This window comes from Myripristis murdjan, chromosome 15 (genome assembly GCF_902150065.1).
Source record: "Myripristis murdjan chromosome 15, fMyrMur1.1, whole genome shotgun sequence".
Lineage (NCBI taxonomy): Eukaryota > Metazoa > Chordata > Actinopteri > Holocentriformes > Holocentridae > Myripristis > Myripristis murdjan.
The window spans coordinates 10,984,229-11,008,912 of record NC_043994.1 but is presented as its reverse complement, the minus strand read 5'-3'; the positions used below and the strand labels follow the sequence as shown (position 1 = coordinate 11,008,912).

Sequence of the window (24,684 nt, the reverse complement as noted above, 5' to 3'; positions counted from 1 at the left end):
TCCAGGCATCTCTTTTCCCAGGTAACCACAGATAATGGTGTTTGAGATGCCATAAATCCAGAGATTGTGAATAAAAATCACTACTGGCAACGACGAGATGTTGTGTGAATTTTTTTTTTTTTTTTTCTGAAGCGTTTCGAGACACAATTACCCTTTACGCCTCTCAGTTATTGATTTTCATGTGAACAGAAACTTAGGTCTGTGCTCTTGTGAACTGCGGATATTAAATTGGTTTTGTAGCACATGGACGGGACAGGCACAGGCGCATGGTTACACACGCGCACCCACGCAACACACATTTTGACCCCCTGTGGGACATATAGAGTGAGCTTTAGCTGGCCCGGCTGCTACACTTTCACCTCTGAACGGGCAGAGAAGATATTGCTGTTTGGTAGCAGTGTGTACGCCTCAATAGACTCCCCAACAACACTCGACAGCACTTAACACACTCATCAGGGATAACTGCTCTGTCCCCGTGTCGCTCTCTGCCTCTCTCTCTCTCTGTCTCTCTCACACACACACAGTGCTCTACCCAGCATCAAAATGCTTTCACAGCATTCACTCCTGCCATACTCCTCTCTCCTCTCATTTTTCTCTTTTCCCTCTCCCTCTCTCTGTGGAAATCAAAGGCAGAAAGCGGGGCGTCTGTTTGTGTCTGCCAGCTACTTACACACACCTCCAGAAACACACTAGACTAGAGCCCAGACTAATCAAGGCAGCCACATACCTTTTATCTGCCCACAAGGTCTCACATTTAAACAGATTACTGGGAAAGCTGGACACCAGTAAGACAATTAGGGGCCCTGGATGTTCCTTGATAACGTCTAGACAATGTCTAGACAACCAACACACAAAACTTACAAGCATTATTCCTTTTGATGGGATGTTTTATCCACAGAGTTAGGCTTTTTTTTTTTTTTTTTTTACTGTAAATACAGTATTTCATGTATGATCAAAATGATTTAGAGCAGTTGTCATCTGTGTATTGTGTGCATAAGCGGTGATGCAGTGTAAACTCACTTTAAATATCCATTTATGAAAATACAGCTTGCACAGCTTTTTAAGCTTTGTCTTTTGATGAGGAAAAAGTATAAATTCATGCTTCATTTGCAAGTTCGAGTCACTTTTTCACTCGTTTACCAGCCTTTTAGTTTCCAACCACATCACTCTATGTACCTTGAAATTACTTAAGTTGGTGGCTGTTTCTGCATCAGTGCCACCAATACACATTTCTGTACATTTATGAAAATAATATATCTAATTCTGCTTCTCAGTAGGGCTTTGTAGGTCTTTAAAGAGCCAGTGCATCTCCACATCAAGTTGTGTCGTGGTAGAGAAAAGGCTTCTGCTCTGCACGGGCTCGTCAGGCAGGAGCGTACACACACATACACACATGCAGTTCTCCCTTCCAGTCTACTGGACAATCGGACCAATTAATCGATGACTTTGAGGGGGCCGCGTGAAGCCGCATGATTGGCCGAGCCAGGCCTGGCACCCCTGTCCATGGCCCGTTCGCCCGCCCCAGGCCGGGAAGCCGGCCAATCGCAAGGCAGGAGGCAACAGCTCCGCTCTGGCCTGACCTTGTTGGGAGGCACCGAGGTCAGATGGATGGATGACAACATCAGGAATATTCCAGCCTGATCAATCGTGCAAAATACCGATTCTACATGGGTCGGGAAGTTCAGCACAGCGCCTGGGAAGTCACTGTACAATGATTCAAACGCAAACTCTCAGGTGAAGTTGTGCCAGATTCCTCTTTTCCCATTTGGGATCTGAACCAGCAACCATCTGACCATAAGTTTGCTTCTCCAGCCGTTACGGTACTACCATCCTATTCACATTCAAGTCCCGTGTTGACGTCCTGTGATAGGCTTTCTTCCACTTCTGATGGGGCCTGTATCAAGATTATGTTCTTTCATTCATTCATTCATTCATCAGAATCAGACTAATCACCAAACATGCAGAGATTCCACCGAACAAACTAGAACAAGTGGTTCATGGATGACAGGACCACACATGCAGTGGGCTTGGACAGTATAAGACACGTTAATGACTAAACACATCACCCCTCACAGACTGTTCATATGCACACGTTTAGGCTAATTAAATAGCAAATATAAAATGGTATAACAGGAACGGAGCATATCTGAAGCACTTGAAAACCCCTCGGAGCTGGATATCAAGATCGAGAGCCAGAAATCTCAGACCACCACTCAGACACTCGAAATGTATGCAGACAATAACACATCGCCTTACGGGGTGCTATTTGCCTTGGCCCGACACACTGTACTCTTTACAAACAGTCTGGGTAATTGGCGATACATATCTAATATCGCCAGTCATCGCCTCACTCCCTGGACGTTTCTGACAAGCGGAGGGGGAAACCCTGTAGCTTTCAAAAACAGAGAAAACACTCTGCTCCCCTCCTCGGCTCGACTAGGATCCACATCCCTACAGCTGCCCGATTCACTGCCTGAATGTTATTCTGTTTCCCTTACACGCAAGGTCCTCGGAGAAGCCAAGGGGTGTCCTTACAAATTCACACAGGCAAAGAGGAGCACTTTATACTGGGAGAAAAAGAGAAGGCCTGGTCATGTCCGTGAGGGACCCCCGCTATCGCAGGCATACATGATCTGTTAGCTTTTCTTCTGCCCTCCGAGCATTACTTTCCACAGAAAAGCGAGATCTGAGGCGCTACGGCTACAATGAGGCTTCTCCAGAAAGCTTCTGGGTATTAAACAAAGGGGCCTGTTGGTAGGAACTAGCTAGCAAACAGCCAGACTAATAGACTGGGACTAATTAACTATCAGGGCGCTCTCTGCCTCTCCATGTTCAAGATTGCTCGATGTTTACAGAGATGTTCTAGCGAGAGGGATCGAGGAGAAGAAGCAGCAGCTTTCTTCTTTGTCTGCTCTTAAGGGAGAGAGGAGACACCCAGGACCGATTTTAATGACATGTGTGAAGCAAATGTGATCCTCCCTCAATTTTTTTTTTTTTTTTGTGACCGCCGATGGAATTCAGAGCTAGAAAATACCACCGGCAGTGCGGTCGAGGCTTGAACACCCATAACCAAGAACTCGCCATATGAGCATCGTTATCGCGGGGACAAACAAAAAGATGTTGTTGTTTTTTTTTTTTTTTTCATTGCTTGCGTTCTCACTGTGACACTCACAAAGCGCTGGGTGGCAACACATTTGTTGATGCACAAAGGGTCCATTTCCAGAATGCTGTAAAAACACATCATCATCTGTGATTCATCATTTGTTATCTAACAAACAAATGCTTCTATTCTTCGACCAAGGTCAAACAAATACCATTATATGTTGCAATATCAAAAAATCAATCATTTGACAGGAGCGGATTCTGTGTTTTTTTTTTTTTTTTTTTTTTTTTGTTTAAGTAAACCGACTAAATGTCGAACCACAATTGAGCTCGACAACGCAAGGACGCAGACTTCACAAGTGCGCGAGGTTTGTGGATAGAGACAGGGATTTTTATAACGACGAGCGGTGAACCGTTTGGAAAAGAGGGCAGAGAGGAGCATGTGTTTGTCTCAGGAATAGCCTCAGTAAAAAAAAAAAAAAAAACTGACAGAGGAAAGAGGAGTTCACTAGTTAAAGGCACAAGCCCTCCGACCATCCTCGCCATCCTTCCTCTGAGCTGTTTCGCTCTGCTGGAGGGAAAGGATGGAGGGGAGTCGGGGAGGGGAGGGAGGGGGCAACACAACATGGAGTGGATGATAGAGAGACAAGCAGTGAGGAATTAGAGGAGAGATGAAGAGAGAGAGAGCAAAGAGGAACGGATGTGTGTTTAGAGAGAGAGAGAGAGAGAGAGTGAGTGGAAGAGAGTGATATTTGTTAGGGGAAGAAAGGCGAGAGGAAAAGCAAGTGGGAACGGCAGAAAGACAGAAAGGTCAGCGAGGCTGCGATCTGACAAAAGGAGGAAAATGAAAGAGGGCAAGAGAAGAAGGGAAGGTAGTGATGGAGAAAAACAGAGAGAGAGCAAGATGAGGAGAAAAGGAGAGAAAGACTGGGAAAGGAGGAGGGCAACAGAAAGGCACCAAGAGGAGAAAAACATAGAGGAGGAAAAGGAAGTCAGGAAGGACAAAAGAGAAAGAGGAGAAAGAGAGTGAGAGGAAAGAGAGTAAGAGAAGAAAAAAGGGAGGAAGAACAGTAGGGATGTAAAGAGAAGGAGGGAATGAGTTAGAGCTGAAGAGAGAAAGCAAAATAAGAAGAGGGAGAGAGAGAGAGACAAGGAAGGGAGAAAGAGAGAAGCAAAAAGATAAAGACACAGGAGAGAGAAAGAGAAAGACGGATGAACAAAGGTAGTGCTCCGGAGAGAGTGGGAGGCGGGAAAAAAAGCGGGTGAGGAGAAAGAAAAGCACAAGCCGAGGGAGAGGGACACGCGAGGAAAAAGGGGGAGCAAAAAGAAAAAATGAAAGAGAGGGAAAGCAGAGTAGGTGGGAGACGAGGGAGCGAGGAGAGAGAGGGCAGATGCAAAGATGAAAGAGCGAGAGAGGGAGGAGAGACGGCAGGGTAAAGCTGTCGGAAAGAGAGCGAGTGTTTGCCAAACAGATAAATAACAAGCTTACTGGGATTACCAAGTGACTGACACACAATTTTGCCAGAGCCAATATGACGTGGCAGTGATAGCGCTTAACCCATATAAACCTGAAACCGGTCCAAGATGTCCTCCGGTATTTATTGTTGTCATCGCGTCCTGATGCTCTGCGCACTGTGTGTGTGAGCGACACAATCACACACACATGGAACACACACACATGGAACACACACACATATCGGGGTATCTGCAGGCTTCAGAACAGCTTTTTCGGAACTGTTTAAGGCTACCTGGATTTGAATTAAACGCCCAAATAAAGACGCAAAGCTGGAACACCAAGTCCATCGGATGAAAGTTCTGAAACTAAAAATGGGCATCATAAAAAAAAAAAAAAAAAAGCAGGAAATGAACTGTTAGGGGACACGGAGTCCAACTGTGTTTAGTAAAGCAGACATGATCGAAAAAACATGTTTGCATATTGTACAACAATCTCTGCTCTGTATTAATCTGCGAGTGGACGAAGCAACAGAAAAACTTAAGACTCCTAGCGGCTGTTTTAACCTCTTAAACTCTCAATTTCCCCCTTAAGACGCTTCAAAGTTAGAAAAAAAAAAATGATTACACACTGCACAAGAATGTCGCATGTGTAATGTGTATCTCCTGGTTGCAACACTTCATTGAAGCCACATCACACGTATATATCGATATGTTTTGTGCATAATTTTATACGCATTTCCTTGACTTCAGCGGGACATAGTTGGTATCTTTGGAAACCTTGGAATCTCCACTAGAATTTAAAATAAACTTCTGTGGGTGTTAACAAAACTTGACCATGCATCGGTGACAATCACATCAACGGGCCAGCTTTTTCAGGCTTTTTCACGCATTTTCAGGTTCAACAGATACCCGGATGCATGCACTCATACACACGTCATATTTAGCTACTTGACAAACAGCTGATTCATCCGGCTGGCACACACTCACGCAGACATGCACAGGTAGACATACACACACACACACAGGCTATCCCGCATTTTATCCTGTAATGAACTTCAGCAACAAAGAAAAACCCCTACAATAGCTTAAGAGTGGGGGAGGAGGGCAAAAAGAGAGACATATGAAGAGATAGAGAGATGATGACCGCAAGAGAGAGAGAGAGAGAGAGAGAGAAAGGGAAAGAGAAAGAGAGAGGAGGTGGGCCAAATGTAAAGAGTGGGCCTATAATTGGAAAGATGTGAAAAATGAAGTGTCACTTTGGTCAATAGAGGGCAAAGGTCATCGAAGCAGGAGCTCAAACTCTGCACAGAGCGCGCTCATTAGAGCAGCCAATCAGATCGCGCCTGGCCGCCCCAGACCATTAGTCATCAGAGATAGACACACACACACACACACAGGCACACACAAAGTTGCTTTGTCTACCTCTGTCTGTCAATTCACTTTTTTCCTCCTCCTTCTCTCTATCTATCCTGTCTGTACCTCGTTTTTAAAAATATACACCTCATCTCCCGGTCCCAAGCTCTTCTGTGTCATCTCTCACCTAGCACACACACACACACACACACACACTCACACATACACCGCTTTGGTAGAGAGAGCATTACTACATGAGGAAGAGAGAGGAAAAGTGTGGACGAGACAAAGAGGGGGTGAAAGACGGACACAGAGACAGAGAAAGAGAGTGTATGTGTGTGTGTGTGTGTGTGTGTGTGTGTGGTGGGTCCTGCTACTATAGGCTACAAATGGCTGCTCGTTGGAGTGGAAGGCATCACGGCCCTCTCTTGCTCCCACCCAGGCTCTGCCTCCTGGCACTGGCAACCCTGCAAACTGCTCGCCTTGACATCGCCTTCAATAATAAATGAAGTTGCTTTTTTGCCTACAGTTTGTTTGCAGCGCCGCCCCACCACCACCAGCAGCAACCCATTCTCCCTGTGCCTCTTTCTCTGTCTCCCTCACACATACACACATAAACACACACACACACACAGAGAGAGAGCCCGGGCAGAGCCGTCTGGTCAAAGCAGGGTTTTAGGCTAATGTATTAGACCTTTCCAGCTGAGGTGAAGCAGAATGGGAGCTAGCACAGAATCAAACAGAGAATTCAATTTGATCGACATTTTACATTTTAGGCAAGTACCTGGAACTTTTTATCCGAGGCATTTTACAAAGTCTAGACTAAATCACAATGCAAGACCGCCAGTTTTGAAAGGTGGGAGGGTTAAAGCTGGACAAAAGATGCAGCAAATCATGGCTTGTCTCTCCAAAAATGTTAACTTTTTGGACACTGGGCAAAACAGCTTGACCATCATGCATACTTTTGAGTTTATCCACTAGTGAACGGGGGTTCACAGGCCAAAGCTGAGGGGGTTTTTCACATGGCAAGAGCAGGACATCCCTGCATCCTTGGACTGATCATTTATGATAGAAAACTGCCAAGTAACCAAATAGGAGCTGAACAATAAAAAGGTAGATAGAGCCATCTAGACACTCTTTTGTATGTTTTTTTGCAAACTTGCCGCCGGTCAAACCAAGATACCGTAATGTATACGTCTCACATGTCACATGCATGAAACCAGACACATGTCTTCACCACGATTGCATGAAAGCTATGCATTGTGGAATATAGCGCACGCAAGTATACAGAAACATGACCAAATATGCTCACATGCAGAGCCATAAGCCCCAGAACTGTTTACTTGAAACAAACCACAAGCTGGCACGGGGAGGAGGCAGACCGCCCTCCGACCAGAAGGCGCGGGTCCAACAGGCCCCTTCCATATTTGACGGAGCTGATGTAATATACTTAGCACCTTGGTCAGAGCCCCCTTTCCTCGCCCTGTTCCCTCTCTACGGTACAAAAATGAACATGGACAGGCGACAAGCGCGTGTCTTACCCTGTTCGCTGCTGTTGTCGCCACTGTGTGATGTGTGTCCGCCGCTGGACGGTCCCGGTGTGCCTCCGGAGCGCGTGGACGCCGTGTCGTCATGATCTCTGTTCCAGGACGTCTGCGCGGACACGAGGAAGAAAGGAAGAGAGACAGAGAGAGGACAGGTCAGTTAGTCTGCAATTCACTCCCTGTGCGTTTTCTTCCATCATTAGTTAATTTGTCTCACATGCCTGTTTATTGTCACACACAAAACACATTTAAGTCCGCCGTTCACCGACACACACTCTCACTCTCAGCCCCAGTGTGTAAGCCGCCCCCCCCCCTCGCTACAATCATACAGTACGAGGATTATTGGGGCTCTATGAAAAGAAAAGGCCCAGACGAATGGTAAGCGAACATGTTGTATTAGTTCCCAGCTTTCTGAGGCATGCGATCCACGGCTGCCTCCATTTGGCTCAAACCACTAGCAGATGAAAATACAAAACAGCTACAACTTAAGACAGGCCACAGCCAGCGCCAGGGAGTGATGTCATCCCAGCAGAGCAGACCCAGAGCGAGCAGGGAGAGAGACACAAACACACACACACACACACACACACACACAGGGAGAGGGAGAGAGAGAGAGGCAAAGTATTGCCACAGTATATAAATTCATTATTTGCTCCAAAAAAATGAAACAGAAAAATAAGATGACCAACCCAAATTAATGTTTACTCAAAGTTCTCTTTAGCACAAAGAGAGCCAAACGAGAGAAGGAGCGAGAAAGAGAGAGTGGGAAGCAGATAAGCAAAAGCTCTGCCACAGAGTAGAAATTCATTGTTTTGTCCAAAAAAGAAACAAAAAACCTCGATGGCCGGCCCAACTAATGTTGACTTAAAGTTCATTTTAGCCGATGGAGAGCCAAAAGAAAGAGGGAGGGAGGCAGAGATACTGCCACAGAGTACGAATCCATTCTGTCCTCCAACAAAAATTGAAAGAAAAATAATAGATGGCCAATCCAACTAATGCGGACTTAAAAATTCAACGGCTCAGCAAAGGGAAAAAAGCGAGAGGAAGAAGCAGAGACAGAGTAAATAAGCAAAAGTGTTACCGCAGAGTAGAAGTCCATTCTTTTCTCTGAGATTGTAACAAAAATAAAAGATGATCAACTTTAATGACGCTAACCTGAAACTTTTTGAGTTTAGCAGAAAGTTACTTTATTAAAGGCTTTCAAAGAGCCAACTAACTGAGGAATGGCAAGATACTCAGAGGACCTGGGTTTATATATAGGAGATGTGTGTGTGTGTGTGTGTGTGTGTGTGTGTGTGTGTGTACGGGGTCAAAGTGTGTCAGCTGTACACCGGAGAGTAGGGAGCAAATGGTCCAGACAGGAGGATAAAGGGAATCGGCACACACATACACACACACACACACACACACACATGCAGACACAGCAAGATGTTCCTTCACACACACAGGCATAAATACACATTTGGCGCTCACACACACACACACACACACATTAAGGCCCATAGATAGTGTTCAGATGCACACACACACTAACGGTGCACACTGCCCCATGCAGAGCCGCTGTGTACTATTGAAACTAAACCAGATGTTACCTCTTATCTCTCAGTGCCTCTGAAAAGCAACATTAACGCTGAGGACAGGAGAGAAGAGAGACTTCAAAATAGAAGGAAATGGAATCTAATGTCTTATCACATGGCGAGCTGTTGCAAACAAACAAAACACACACACACACACAGACACGGACACACACTCACACTCAATCCTTCCTGGGAGCCTATCTTCTGCTTTTGTTTCCAAATCGAATGAAAGCGGATATCAAGGGGGCAATGTGGTGTTTGCATCACGCTTTTAGGGCTACGTGACGAAATGAGTGATAGAAAGCCGCACGGAGGAAGAGAAGGGGGAAAAGAGGGAGAGAGAGAGAGCGAGGGAGAGGGAGAGAGAGAGAGAGAGAGAGACGCGCTGAGGAACAACTGGTTTCAATTGGAAGACGACACACGGCGCTGGCGCTCGGAGAAACTTTTGGAGCTGAGTTTTTGAGAAAAAAAAGGACGCATTAATTCATGACACAGGGTTTGCTTTAAACAAAATGTAGACGAAATAAAATAACAGAAAAGAATATACAAGTCAGCAAATTCAACACATTTGGGGTCTATTACAGCCCTTTTGATGTTCCTGGGGTATGAAATTATAATCCGGTGCTTACATGGACGATATAATCGTTGTTTTCCAAATTAGGCTTTGAGGCTTTGCACCAAAGAGGAAAGGCGCTCCACAAAGGCATGACTAGCATGGTGATTGGGTAGATAAATGTTGATTTATACAGGGATAAGATACCGAAGGAATGGGTCGCTTTCCCACTTCTTACAAATTCTCTTATTCGGGCCGTAGCACACTTGAAAAATGAAACACCAGTGCATGACCGAAGAACATCAGAAGTGAGGTAATCCAGACCACATGCTCGGCACGCAAACAGTTAACACCGGGCTTTGCCAGCTCCTCCAAAACTGCCGCTTTTAAAAAAATGAGCAGAACTTGTTTATTCAGAGCTCTGTGAAAAAAAGAATAGCACAGTACCCAGGGGAGCCTGAATGCCAAGTATTAAAAAGCCAAGAGACTCCACTTGCAAAAAGGATATGTAATTTTTTTTCTTTCTTTCTTTATGTCTTTTTTTTTTTTTAAATCTATATTCTGTAACAAATTTCACTTGAAAATATAATTAGAAAGTGGAGGGGGGAAACGGCAAACTATTGCATTAGCTGTAATTGAACAAAAGAGCGCTTTGCCTGCTGGGATGTGGCCGCTTGGCCCCATGGGAAAGGGGGCGGGGCTGAGCCAGGGCCTGGTGGCATCTCCGCAGGGACGGGGGAGTCTATTTATAATCACAGTCCGCCCTCGGACTGAACAGGCCCGGCACTGATCTAACACGCAATTAATACACACACGGCTGAGATCACACAGCCCACACACACACACACACACAAATACGTACACATACCGGCACACACACACTTTTTGGTCACATCGCCTGTGCACTAACAGACCCATACACCAATACAGACACATTTCAGCACCCTTTGGGTCACAGAGCTTGCACACACACACTCCACACACACACACACACACACACACACACACACATTTCATCAGGCCTATGCAAACACACACATTGACATCATATAACGGCCAAGTCACAGTCCCAACTTAACACATGGACACACCTAGACCACAAAGCACACACATTTTAGAACACACACACCCTGTGCCAACAGCAGGACAGCACACAATGCAGAGGCCCACCTTGGAAATATGGGATATGTAAATTCACAGATGAATAGATGCATAAACACAGAGGGAAAGAGAAAGAGAGAGAGAGGGGGAGAGAGAGAGAGGGAGAAAGAGAGAGAGAGAGAGAGAGAACAGGAGGGAGGGAGGGAGCTGTCCCTCTGCACACACAGCAACACACTTGATTTATTCAATGTCCCCTTAATGAGCTGCCATGGATTTACTCTCTCTCTTTCTTTCTCTCTCTCCCTCTCTTTCCCCACCCCCCAAAACATTTTTTCCCTCAGTGTTTTCTTTCCCCATCCCTCTCTGCTCTTATCCCTCTATCTCTCTTCTCTCACTCCTTTTTCTTGCCCCCACCCCAATCTCTCTCCAGTGCAGGATGTAGATTAATTCAATGCTTAATTGTTTAGTAAATTCAATTTTCCACATTCTATTCTGCCTAGCTTTAGCTAAACTTCTTAAATCTGCCGCACCGAGCCCAGGGAACCCTGTTTGTGTGAGCCGTGTATGCATACCTTTTTCTTTTCTTTTTTTTTTCCCCCTTTTTCTTTCTTTCTTTCTTTTTTTACTCCTTCTTCTTCTTCTTCTTCTTTTTTTCATCACCATTTTTCTTCCCTCCGCCACCCTAATTCGCCATGAAAAGATTTTCCTTGCTGGAAATTCTGATTCCGCTATGATCGGTGAGGCATTCCAATCCAATGCATTCTCATTGTGCCGCGTCTAAGATGCAAGGGGGGCTTCCCTTTCTCGCTCTGCCAGGGCCCATATCATACAAGCGCTCATGCAAGAAATGTTGCCTTGCCAATTCATTTGCAATAATAAAGAAAATGGTTAAGGTTGTTGTGCTTTGCCCCCACCTCCCCTCCTTTCTCGCGACTCCTTCCTAGAGTCTGGAATATCTTTTGTGATGATATGGATATTTACTTTTCACTCTGTGCCAGTGAGCGTGTGGGAATAATCATATGTGCATACTTACGGCGCAGACATAAATATCCAAATAACCCCCACACACATACACTCTTTGGTGGCGGTACATCTGAATCAAAGATGACAGTCGGGCTACTCCATCCCCCAAAATGCTTTGGTGTGTCTGTTCTCCGCGGTTGTTTTCTTTAACACCACGTCTGACCTTTGCAACATGCACCGCTTCCTTCAGCTGAAGTCGGACTCATGTGCTGCACCAGTCGGACGGCCTTGCACACATTCTCCCACTCACCTGAATGTGACAGTGAGAGGCTGCCTATTGTAAACTCTTGTTTACTTTGCTTTCCACTGTGACTAGATAAAGCCAGGATCACCGCACTCTGATAACCGGCCGAGCAAGTGCTTGCCCAACTAGCTCCGCTTTTCTGCTCCTCTCCTCACCTCGCTGCAATATTAGTACTTCCAGAATGAAAAGAAAGGGGGTGATAATGGTATGCATGGTGCAAAAAGAGAGAGAGAGAGACACATAGAGAAAGAAACGGAGAGTGCAAAAGACCCCCCTCCTTCTATTCTGTTCTGCTCTCCCCTTCCTCCCTAACTCTTCACAATAGACAAAGAAAGGAGAAATAACCTTATAATTGCTGAAGGGGGTGAGAGAGAAAACTGGATTTGGTCTCTTGAGCAAGTAAAGTATGCTACACTGAATAGCCTTCAGGTACTCTTCAATCGGCTTTTTAAAACTGGTAGGTTAACCTCATAGAGACAACCAAAGATAATTACATGTTTGAGATAATTACCAGAGCTTTCAAAGTCCATTTAGATGACACTCTCGGAAAATGACAAACTGATTCTCTCTCTCTCTCTCTCTCTCTCTCTCTCTCCCTCTCTCTGTCTGGGCTCTCCCACTTCGGCTCAAGCTACAGAGTCCCTGTTTACTCTCTGCGAGCTGAAATCCAAACAAAAACATTAACTCGAGTGCTCTCTCCTCCACGCTATCTAACCCCAAACAAAGCATATTTCTTTTTTCGGTTGTGAATGAAAAGGCGGGCGTAATTTCATAATGACATGTTTTGCTGTGGTTTCGTTAGCCTAGCCTAGCTCGCCTTAGCCGGCGTTGCATGGGACGTTCTCGGCTGGATCCCTTGGAGACGGGGCTGTTTGTGACGGTGCCCATTGTCAGAGGCTCGCAGGGGGTTAAGGGGGAGAGGAACTTTCCATTAGCTAAGTACACATGTGTTAAGCCAGGTTATTGTTTACTTAGCCAAAGAAACCACAGCAGGCCTCGGGGACAGACATGGCCGCCCATCACAAGCAATATGAGACACAAGCCAAAAACTCTCATTCGCAATTGGGATCTTGTGGCTATCACAACAGCATATCTGTGACACAGTGCGGTTACACTAAGCACTAGTTTCCACCAATAAGGCATTTTCGGTTTATATAAGAGGATTCCATGGGAGCTAACACGCATTTACGAACAGTTAATAAATCAAACGAAAAAAAAGTTGGGATGCTGGTAGCGAAACATTCTCGACACACATGCATTGTGAATGTCTGCAAGGGGGAATATATATGTATGTAAGTAGCTCCGGACGTTCCTATTCTTTGAAGTCCCTCTGGCCTTGATTTGGTTAATCAGAATCACCCCTACTTGCTATTCCACCACAATAATGAAGAGGCTAAGAAACACACAAGTCACGTGGTCGCCTCTTTGTATCACTTGTTGAATCCTTAACAGCCGCCCCGCATTCACTCCCCGATGGAAAAAAAGGGGAGTTTAGGGGAGGGGTGGGTGGAGGAGGGAGGGAGGGCGCGAGTGGGGGTCAAACCTCTCCCCTATTCAACTACAAAGGCTGCCATTACCAACAATCACCGCGATGATTCAAAAGTTTGTATTAAGAACAGCAGCGTGCCACTGTAGGAGAGAGCGGGGCAGAAAGAAAGAGTGGGAAAGAGAGAGTGTGCGCCTGGTAAGTCGGGTGTAACTCGATCCATACTTCAACGAGAAGCGGATAGATTAGCGATAGCAGTGTACTGATTAGGAAAATAGTGGCTGACCCGGGCGGTCAGGGTTTCCATTGAGTCAGAGGGGGGGTGGCAGGGGTCACTCTTTTGACCGGCAGAGTTACCTAAACCAACACTGCTGGGTCTCACTGACCTGGAAACCAGTGCTTGTATGGCCAAACAGTGCCAATTGTTGGGGAAAAGATACCGCGATAGTGCTATCAAGAGTAAATTCTTACACGGTGACCACAACACTGAGCTCACACAAACAGGGTTTGTTTTGGAAAGATTGTGTGGTACCTAAGCAAAACAGACAAGGATCGCGAACATGTAGAGATTATTTGAGATTGTAAGGCTGTGTTACAAGATGTCAACAAAATAAATCAACAGGTTTTATTAAACACACGCTGATCCTCAAAACTCAGTGGAGCATAACCTCTACTATATGAAAATACCTCTCTTACAAATCAACTCAACACATCGGCTGCTGAGGATTCATAATCATTTAAGTCCACAAACAGTCAGAAGGAGGGTTTTCTTGTTCCTTTAAAAAAAGGAAAATTCAATTATTTCCAGCCCCACTTCAGCCTGCATGGCTCAATCAAGTAGAGGAGCTCTTGAGACTTGGAGTGAGTCCTCAGCACTATTAGTAGTGCTCTGCTCTACAGCGGAGAGCCCGGGCCCTCCGAGTTCATTAGCAAATTGCCGCGCCCCGCCCTGTGCTCTCTGCGCAATTAAAGGCAACTGTGCAAATGACGCACGGCGGCGTAGAAATACCTCCCGCTTCTTCTCTGCCCGGGTCCAGGACTGGGTGAGCGTGTGTGTGCCAGGCACATAGGCAACGCAATCAGCGAGGCAACTGCAGCCACATTTTCACAACAACAAGAGCAGTACAGCGCCTGATGCCTACAACAGGCTCAACTGGCTTCACTGTGGACACATTTCCACATTAAAGGGCTCAGCGAAAAAATCCACATGGTTGGAATTTTATTGGTTTGTATACAGTGGGGTTCAATGCAGAAATTCTGCATATCATGCTGCAAGTGGAAATGTTCTGCTCAAGTGAAGAAATGAGGCAAATGTGGTGGGAGTTAGAGAGCATGACTCTCCAGGGAGAGGCAGGGAAAGGGTTAAGGAAGTCCAACTGGTGCTAACCAGTCACTCCACTCACATAGCACCTGAGGGGGGTGCTGCATTTATCAGGCTAGTCTCAACAGAAACACACACACACACACACACGAGAGCACACACACAAGAGCACACACAAACATACACATAAACACTGACGCATAAGCAAATATGCATACACATGAGGACCCATGCGCACAAGTCCATGTACATTTTGTACACAAACATACACATATGGGATCTGTACAAGCATGTGCACACACAAACAGGCACACACACCCACACACACACACACACACACGCAGAGAAGGGTGAGCCCAAACTGGCTGGGCTGCATTCACAAGCCAGCACAGAGCCTCTCTGACTTTTTCACCTCTCAGCTATGCTCTGCTTTCTTTTGAAAGGGGCGCCCAGCGTCCCTCCATACGAGCCTGCATAGGCAGGCTAACAAAACAATGGCAGAATGTAAAGACAGAGCGTATTCAGAATATTACTGATATGACGCAAGGGTGCATTATGCAGCAAGAAAGTCAGCATTGTTGGATTGTTGAGTTTAATAAATTCAAAGTATTTTTTCCTCTGACATTTTTTTTCTCTGCTACAGTCGCCTCGCCAGAATAAATTGGTTTATGAATAAATGAGCCTCCCTTCTCCCTCTTGTTAACATTGTTCTTTTGTGCAAATTCTCAACATTTTTTTCCAGTCCACTTCAACTTTATGCCCGAGGGCATATATTAAAAATACATATGGAACAAGATAATGCACACACAACGCAAATTCGTTAAGGATGCCACCACCTAACAACTGCAGACAAGACGTCGCGCAGAAAATAGCCCACAAAATTCAAAAATATATATATTCAGCCGCAAGTAAGTCATGAAGTGCAGTGGCATCAAATTGACAATATATGTATTCAGCAGAGAGGCATGCACTCTCTCCCACTGTTTGGATATGCCCCGTATACACACAGCCTGCTGCTGTGGACATGTTATCCTCTCTATATTGCACATCTGTCAAAAGGCTTTCCGAGGTGCATTTGGATGCAAACTACGCCCATAGGTCATTTATATTGCTCTATCAGTAATGCAGATCATCACTGTAAACAGCAGCTTATATGGTTTTGCCCTGAATTGGCTATACATAGGGACCATCATTATATTAAAATAGGCCATGTCTTCATCTTACAGTCAATTAAAGATCTGCATCAGTGCCCCCAAGCACAACATAATTTTCTTCATATACCTAGAAACCCAAGGGTTTTAACACACTTTATTTCCATATCTATACCATATGGCTTCATTCAGTGACTTGACCTATCTATTAAAAAAAAAAAAAGAAAGAAAGAAAGAAAGAAAAAAAAAACTTTTTTGACAACTGAATCCCCTGAGAATACAACAAACCATTCAAAGGGACACTTAAATGCACAAGTGGCGTCTGTGTTATTTAATTCTGCTTCTGGATTAAATGAAGTATTATCTTCCGGGTGATCTTGCTCATTTCCATAATCGGACATAAGGGCCGGGGAATGGAGGAGCGCGCGGGGCGGGGTGGGGGTCTTCCCAGTCGGGCCCCCTGTCCGCTCCCAGTCCGGCCATTCACCCCGGAACATAAAAGCTGGTGGCTGTCTCTGTCTTTCTCTCTGGAGCCCTCCACCCAGACCAGCCACTCAACCATATGGAAGTCCGCGGATTTAAATTATTTAGCCTAATCGCTTCATTACTTTTTATGTCGGTCTATCCAGCTAATCCCTTTAATTTGGACACTTGTTTTTTTTTCCCTTCATCGGTATCCATAGGTTATACGCGGACTTCTCCCAAGCCATTTTTTAATATTAATTTTTGAAACACTACCATATCCTATCTCTCGCACAAATGAATCCCCGCTATTAATGGCCGAAAATCCAGATTTGCATAATTCTAATCATCATTGCTGTTATCATTATTTAACGGCAGTGTATGGACCATTAGGGTCATGCCTGCGCGCACACTACAATGTCCCCGGAGTGCCAACAGTCAGTGGAGCACATAATGAAGGCTGTGGTTATCTCTGATATCTGCACAAAAGGAAACACTCCCTAATCTACCTTTAATGCCCGCTGCCTCTATGGCTTTCAAAAATAAACCTTCTTACTAGCACTGAATCTCTGCGCTCTGAGCGAAAAAGAGAGAGGAGAGAAAGAGGAGGGGAGGGGGGGTGCTCGATAAGCAATGTGCACTCATGTCTAAGGAAAAATACTGACAAGACGCGTAATGAACCGTGAACTCCAGTGGAGAAACCAAGGCACCTAAACCACAGTCTCCATCCCATCCTGCTGCTCTCTCCTGGGCTAAACAACAGAGAGGCGCTGATAACGCGTCGTTTTGATTAAAAAAAAAAAAGAAGAAGAAGAAGAAGAGGAAAAGAAAGGAAAGAAAGCATGAGAGAGAGGGAGAGAGACAGAGTGAGGAGAGAGAAAAAAAGGGGAGAGGCACTAAATTAAAATCGACATGAAACAGGTCAAGTTTATGGCGATGCTTTTTCGAGCTAATCTTCCCAGGTCGGTTCCGGGATCAAGTCTTAATGGGCCAATAATAGCAACATTATTCAGAAAATTTTTCATTCCGATGGATGGAATGTAAAACGGCCTTAATCATATGCAAATAACAGCGCAGCGGCGTAGTGACCCAGAATAGCTGAATAGCCAGCAGGGAGAGCACACACACACACACACACACACACACACACACACACTAATACACAGACAGAAGGGGGAGAGGGAGAGAGATGTACCTGATCAAGAGGCCCCGATGATCTTGTGATTTCCTCGCTGTCTGATTTTGATCCGCCCTCTCTGTCGTCTATGACCAAGTCGATGGGCATCTTGCCTTTCAAGCAGCTGATGTACCGGTGACAGAAATTATCACACAGCTCGTGGACCTATAGAGAGGCAGGGAGAGGCAGCACACAGTCACCCAAAAAGGGACATCATCTCAGAGAATAGTGACGTGCAAGCACACACACACACACACACTAACACACGCACACGCACACAAGCCTTTGACATAGAATAGGAAAGGGGCCTGAATCATTTTTGATGAAATGCAATAAACCCTACAACTGTGCCAAAGTTTTTGCATCTTAAAACATTTGCCATCAAAACTTGCCAAAGCCATTTACAAAGGCCTAACAGCCGGAGCAATGAGTGATCACAAATTTTAATAATGTTGTAATTGTTTTGGCCGCTCTTATAAATAAGGAGCCACAAAACGCGCGTTTATTAGAGGGATCGTCGGTCCTGAGTGTTCTCCTGGTGTTTTCTTTTAACACATGGCTTCAAATATTTTTTTTCTTTGGCCTCTATTAAAAAATTTAAAAATACATGATCAAATTATGGACTCACTTATATGTGTCCAGTGCCACGTCCGCTGTTGCACCGCACAGTGCGTCCCATAGTCGACTGTGATTGAGATGAACTTTATGATCTCAAAATAGAGATATCGTCGAAAATTGACAGTGACAAGAGGGCTCAGGGGCTACAACACACTCAACACCCGTGTTAAATTCATCATCGGTGCCCCGGGTAGTGGCCATTAGAGGAGGGTGACCCGCTTGACTGACATTTAAGGTAAACTGTTTAATTTCGTCCACTTATTACGTTATCACATGGCGACGCATGCGGCGCATCTCAAAACCAAATGCAAAGTGGGGAGAGGGTTATTCTGTCGTACAGGAAGGGACATGGGGTATTATAAAACACTTTAAAGGTAATTTTCTCTATTTTATATTTGCAGGATGGAGTTCACTAGCTTTTTATTCACTGCTGTTGTTGCATACAGGCTGCCACATCACGGAATTGTGTGCGTAAGCGCAATGAACGCCAAGTTAATAAACATTTAAAATTTGGTTTGCAAAGCTTTGAACATCTAAAACTTAAATGAATCATAATGCTAAAATGTGCTGTACATGTAACTGTAGCCGATCTGATAAGGAGAAAAATAGTCTTACACCCACATGTCTCGAAAACACAGATGGCTGCCTGGGGCCTTTTGCCCTCCACAAAAGGCTCATTTCTAAAATCCGCAAAGTTAGGCTATATGTTTCACCTTGCATGTAATTTCTGCCAGCATTAAACTTCATTAGAACATGCAGGGAGATTTGGGCACAGAGATATCCGTTCCAGTTGTAACAGCTTGCGTCGTGATTAAACGCGGAAGAGAAATGGCCCCATGATTGATTTTGACGCTAATTATAACCGACTAGCAAAAATACATTTATGCAAATACAGCCCATAGGTCTGAAGTGGCACACTGGACAGAAATGGCGAGAGAATATTACCTTCTCCAGCTCCAGAAGATGAAATCGTAAAACTTGAATGGCTTGAATCATCTGAAAAATTAAAATAACAATAAAAAATATGAGCTGCACACCTCTTGATATTAAACAGGCACGTTTTTCTCAATACAACTAACTCTAGACGGGGAAAATATTCATATGAATGGGTTTTATGTGGAACTGATATTAAACTTCGACGTTATTACAATATGGAGAGTACAGACATGGAATGCAATAAGCCTCAGAGTCAGGGATCTATTAGCCATCAACTAGTCGTGAGGAAAATGTTACTTTGACATCAGATTGAAAGTCTCAAACTGTACAAAGTGAAAACCATTAATAGAATAACTTTCAGGACGGAGTTCAGAGGTTTGTGACAGCTGTCTAATGGCGGCCCTTTATCTGCACAGACAACCGGGGGCCATCCTGATATCAAACAGTCCAAAGTGAGGAACATCATCTCCAATCCTGCTTTAACTTCTCAACACCAAACGCCTCACTGATTCTGATGTCTGAATTCATGAGAAAAAACATGCAAACACGTCCCGGAATATGAGAATATACAAAACTTCCCCACTCTATAAGCAATAGGTGCCTTGTTTATATTTTTAAAAACATCACTGTTCAGCTTACCAGATTATCCAATTCTGGATTCGATGAAAATAATGGCTTTTCTGCCCGAATCTAAAAGCAAAAATAGTACATTCTTAAAAACATTAAAATAAAAAAAAATGTAATTATTTAATATGAATAATGGGTAATAAAGGCATACTAATATAGAGCAAGTACGCTATGTGATAATTACAAAATTATTGACAGCCTATTTTTATTATTAATGTATAGACTTTCAGTACATTATACAATGCAAAATTAACTTTACGCACAGGAGGCAAAAGTGCATAGCCTACGTGTGCATGCAGGTAACAGCTCATCCAGCTCAAGCATGTGAAATGTTTTTTCTTTCTTTCTTTCTTTCTTTAAATAAAAAAAATAAATAAACACTCCAACTTTCCTGACCTGTTTTGCAAACACTGCTATGTCTTCATTGAAAGATTCCGATGAGCAGACGTCTCCTCCTGCCACCCCGGGCTCTCTGGGGGTGCAAGTCGCTAATTCACATTTCTCAAAAATCAGTGCAAGCAAGGGGAACAGGGGGTGCCTGGGAACACACACAATAGCAAATGTCACCAGAGAGAACAGCGCCGGGGTCAAGACTACTCCAGGCTAGATTTAGCCAGCCATGCTACTCTCCAACAACTCGCCCATGGGGACTGCTGCTGCAGCCCGTGCTATTATATTATGCAGAGGCTGGGAGAAAGGCTGCAAACAGCGGGCAGACTTCTGTGATTAAATCTAGGCGTGCCTAATAGCATAAAAGCTTTAGAGTCAGTCAAACAGTTTCTAGCCCAGGTCTCCGTGTGGATCACAGCATCATCGCACGTCTTTGTTTGGCAAAAATCTGTGGAGACTCCTCGATGTATGTGTGTGTTTGCTGTTTACTTATTGTTTACACAGTAAATTTTTTAGCATCCAGTAATGTGTTCAGAACAATATGGCGCCTGCAAAGTTGCTCTAGTATGGCGCACGATGGTCAAATTATTTTGGGCATGTTCAGCCACCGTGCAAACACCGTGCTTAGTAATTTTAATTAACTCCTCTAAATTAATAAATGACATGCATATAGGCCTATGTGATTTTCTTTTGATCAGACTATATTTTTAATTTGCTACAGACAGCACATTACGCACAACCAATTAAAATAATTCCCCCTCATAAGAAAGAAGGTAATTATTTAGCCGATACTAAACAATAAAACTTCAAAAAAAAAAAAAAAAGAAAAAGAAAAAGAAAAGAAAAGAAAAGAAAAAAACTCATCAAATTAAATTTCATAATTTATTAAACTGCCAATCTTAAGGGGGCATTTGTCTTGCAATTATTCTTTACTTTGAAAAAAAGAGTTTTGGAATTAAATAACAACAAAAGGTAGCTGGTTTGTGAGCTACACACAAGTGGGAAAAATGCCTTGATTTCTTTTAATACCTCTAACATTTGTTCAGTTTTGGTAAACGGTACTTCTCTGCAAAAGCAGCACTGCAAGATGCGTAAAAAATAATTAAGCAACGATAAACAACAGTGCAGGCACTTCCTCCCAGTCCCTCAGCAAGCAAGTCGAGGCTCAGCGTCTTGCTCAAGGACACGTCGCCGGGACGCACGGCTGTCCGAGTGGGTAGCGGGTGTGTGTAGGGGGATGTTGAACCGGTGATTTTCCGGTAACGGGACTGTCTCTGCACCCATTCGGCCACCCCGGACGTCCCTCCCGGGCCTGGCCGCACGCCTGACTTCCACACAGCGAGTTTCCCCCAACAGACCTACCCGTATATGGCGTCTTTATCTCTCTTGAGAGCGTCGTTAACGGAGGAGCCCATACTGGGAGGCATGGTGTTGGTGTGGGCGGTGTGCGGGTACTGGTGGGAGTGCAGCTGGGGTCCGTGGTTGAGGTGCACCGCCTGCATGGACCGGGCGCCGTGCGGGTCTCCGTACATGGTGGTCGGGATGCCCACCCCGTCCATCCCGTAGTGGGGCAAGTCTTCGTACTGCACACAACAAACACGCGGATCCTCAGTCAATACATAGAAAAGTGTATGGGTGTATATCGGCCGATATTAAACGCTGCTCCATGACTTTACTATGGAAAAATAAGTCAGTCCAACTTTGTAAGTTATTTGATGTGGGAGAAGTGAGTTTTGTTTTTCTTAAACAAGAGGGCAAAACTGCCGATGAGGTGGGATAGTCTCAGTTGTTGTCAGTGCAAGTCGACCTCTTTCAACAATTTTCCTAAACCAAACATTTTCTTGATACAAGTGAACTCATCTGCCTTTTTCCAAAATATTGTCAGTACTTGTAACTGCACTGAAAACAAGACAAATTATTCATCCCACCGGCAATGCTTTTATTTTTAATTTATTTACAAGATTTTTAAAATTAAATGTGATGCTAAATGATTTGTTAAAGTGGACATTGTTTGCAAAAAGGCAGGGTAGAGCAGTTTACATTAAAGTGAAGGAGACTTGCTTTGCTCCAAACTTATTCACTTTGACCCTTGTGGCTCTGTGCGCAGAAGTGCACTACGCAGCCATAAATAAGACTAAACAAATCCTTATTATTCTGTTTACTATTCAATCGTATTCTGAAACTACACAGAGGGCTCAAACACAGCAATGTGGCTTAATTATTATTATTATTATTAGCCAGGTAGTATTCATGTTTTTAAAAGCATATAAGCCTGGTGGTCTGTGTATCCACTATGTACAAAAACAAATGCCCTAATCTCGTTAATTGCAGTGTTTCCTAATTTTAGAGGCTCATAATTATGCAGCACTTTATTACACCTCAAGCACACCGCGATTAGTGTGCACAACTAACGCAATTAAACGGGTGCTCTGTTATTCAGACGACGTTCACTGAAGTTAGTTACAGCTTCAACTTTTTTTTATGAGTCAGTTTTTCAGCTAAATTATGCGTCGTCCTATCCCGTTCACTTGTGAGTCAACACGGTAGTTATTAAACACGCTGTTGCTTTGTTTAAAGGCAGAGGTGTTGAGTCAGGCCTGCTAAAACCTGCAGAAATATTATTTAGTTGAGATGAGCTTCTTTAACAAATTAATAAAGTGGCTTGAATTATTGATAGTGCTCTCTGGAAGTGACAAAGTAGTGTCGGGGAAAGTGAGGAAAAGGCATTATCACTTAAAGCCTAACATTTCGACCCTAAAGCCAAAGAGGTGCAAAACCCAGCGTGATCCTGCTCCAGTGCCAAACTAAGCAGCTAAATGTTTCTACTCTGCTCCCAACATCCCTGCTTTTTACACTGTTTACAAGCCATGTGAAGATTCTAGCCGCTGTCCTTTATTATGGAGCAGTCCTATAGGAGTGTATAAATCAAAGCATTTGTCATCACCTCATTACTAAATACTGCCTCAGTGGCATTATGCTAATATTCCATGTTTCGCCCTAATTTACGAATCAAAGTGTATTACAAGGTGATGGAGCATATCTGATGGCAAAGATGGATTTCTTTGCTCATAAATACTCCAATCAATGAGAAACCTGGACGAAACCGACTTTGAGGAGAAATGTGGGGATATGTTTTGCCTCTATGCCCTCACCCGTTTCGCTTCCAGTAACTGGCCTGTCATAACTAATCCAAAAAAAAGAGCCGATATGAGATGTGAATCACGCTTTCCATGTCCCCTAATGGGCCGGTTTGAGGTGCAAACGACTGCGTCCGTGCGTAATACCGTGCCAAAAGACGCAAAACATGAAATTGTGTCTCCATGTGTCGGGAAGACGGGCGAAACTTTCGCCGTGAGTGCGTGAGCGTGTGTGTATGTGTGTGTCATTAAGCCACGTTACAGTGCAGGATTGCATTCTAGCACAGTAGACTTAGAGAAACTTTTTTGGGGGGGATTGCCCTACGTACCCGTTGCGCCATAACCCTCCTCACTCCCTGGTCTTCCTTTCAGTTTAGATATATCCCCTCTGAGGCCAGGGTGGAGAAGAAATGTAGAAAGAAAATCCAAATAAATGAGGAGATGTTTCAACCAAAATCCCGTATGCCTTTTTTCCACGGAACGGTGAAGCCAGCCCCCGCTTTCTGCGCAAGTTTAGCCCAGGCGCGGCGAATAGGTCCTCGGCTATCCTCGGGACAGCGGCACCAGGCTCCTTTTCCAAAACCAGGATGAAAATAAAATACCCCCTCAAACAAAACTAGCGACTCTCATGGCTTTTCGCCACTCCGCCTGTCAGTCAAAACGCGAGGGCTTGTCAAAAGTACCGGATGAATGATGGTCCGACGCGCGTCTCCACGGGATCGGCACCACCTAAATGTTAATGGTCACAATCACAGTTAAAAAATGAAGCAGCTCTCCTCTCGTTTTCTTTGATCACTCTCGGCTCCCGGTTTGATTTTTTTATGCAAAAGCGTCTAGAGGAGATCAAGAGGAGGTGGGGTGATAATTCTGGCTTAGGCTTTCTTAAAGGAGCCACGATCGATGCTATGTGTGTGAGTGAGTGTGTATGTGTCTGTATGTGTGTGTGTGTATGTGTGTGTATGTGTGTGTGTGCATGTGTATGTGTGAGCCGCCTGCCCGTTTGTGTACAATGGATGTGTGTGTTGAGCTGAGGAGGAGTGGAGGATCTGGACCAGACTGCTGAAACCCGGAAGTAGTGGTGGCCATAACAGGTCGCGTCTTACACAACGCACCGGGCTGCAGCAAGTCGTGCAGAGAGGAGGGGGGGTGGGAGGACCCTGCGAGCCCAGCCAGCCGCACTGCAAACTGCAAGAGCACCGTAACTATCGCACTATCTCCACCTATGGCTATAGCTTCACGTATCATCTGCTCATAAACATCCTCCTTTATCAGTGGAGACTGGTTTGTAAGCAAGACAACATCTATGCTTTGGTGTTGTGCTGCTCTTCGCGCATCTCGGCGCTTTTTGCGACCACTTTCCTGCTTGTAAACAGTTCATAAATGACCTAATGAGCCAGTTTGGAACTTTGATGTCAGATGCAATCAAG

At 44.6% G+C, this 24,684-nt stretch overlaps 1 protein-coding gene across 1 annotated transcript in view; it reads right to left on the bottom strand.

Annotated features, from left to right (window-relative positions):
- Nucleotides 1-24,296, bottom strand: part of meis1b (Meis homeobox 1 b) — a 91,116-nt gene extending 66,820 nt beyond the window's left edge. The window contains exons 1-7 of the mRNA XM_030070358.1: nucleotides 23,587-24,296; nucleotides 21,483-21,703; nucleotides 20,127-20,268; nucleotides 19,743-19,793; nucleotides 19,113-19,163; nucleotides 17,568-17,714; nucleotides 7,452-7,563 (exon numbers count right to left, since the gene is read on the bottom strand). Coding sequence (XP_029926218.1) covers nucleotides 7,452-7,563; nucleotides 17,568-17,714; nucleotides 19,113-19,163; nucleotides 19,743-19,793; nucleotides 20,127-20,268; nucleotides 21,483-21,703; nucleotides 23,587-23,598 — 736 coding nt within the window. The 5' untranslated portion in view covers nucleotides 23,599-24,296. The remainder of the gene's footprint in view (nucleotides 1-7,451; nucleotides 7,564-17,567; nucleotides 17,715-19,112; nucleotides 19,164-19,742; nucleotides 19,794-20,126; nucleotides 20,269-21,482; nucleotides 21,704-23,586) is intronic.
- Nucleotides 24,297-24,684: the final 388 nt, after the last annotated feature.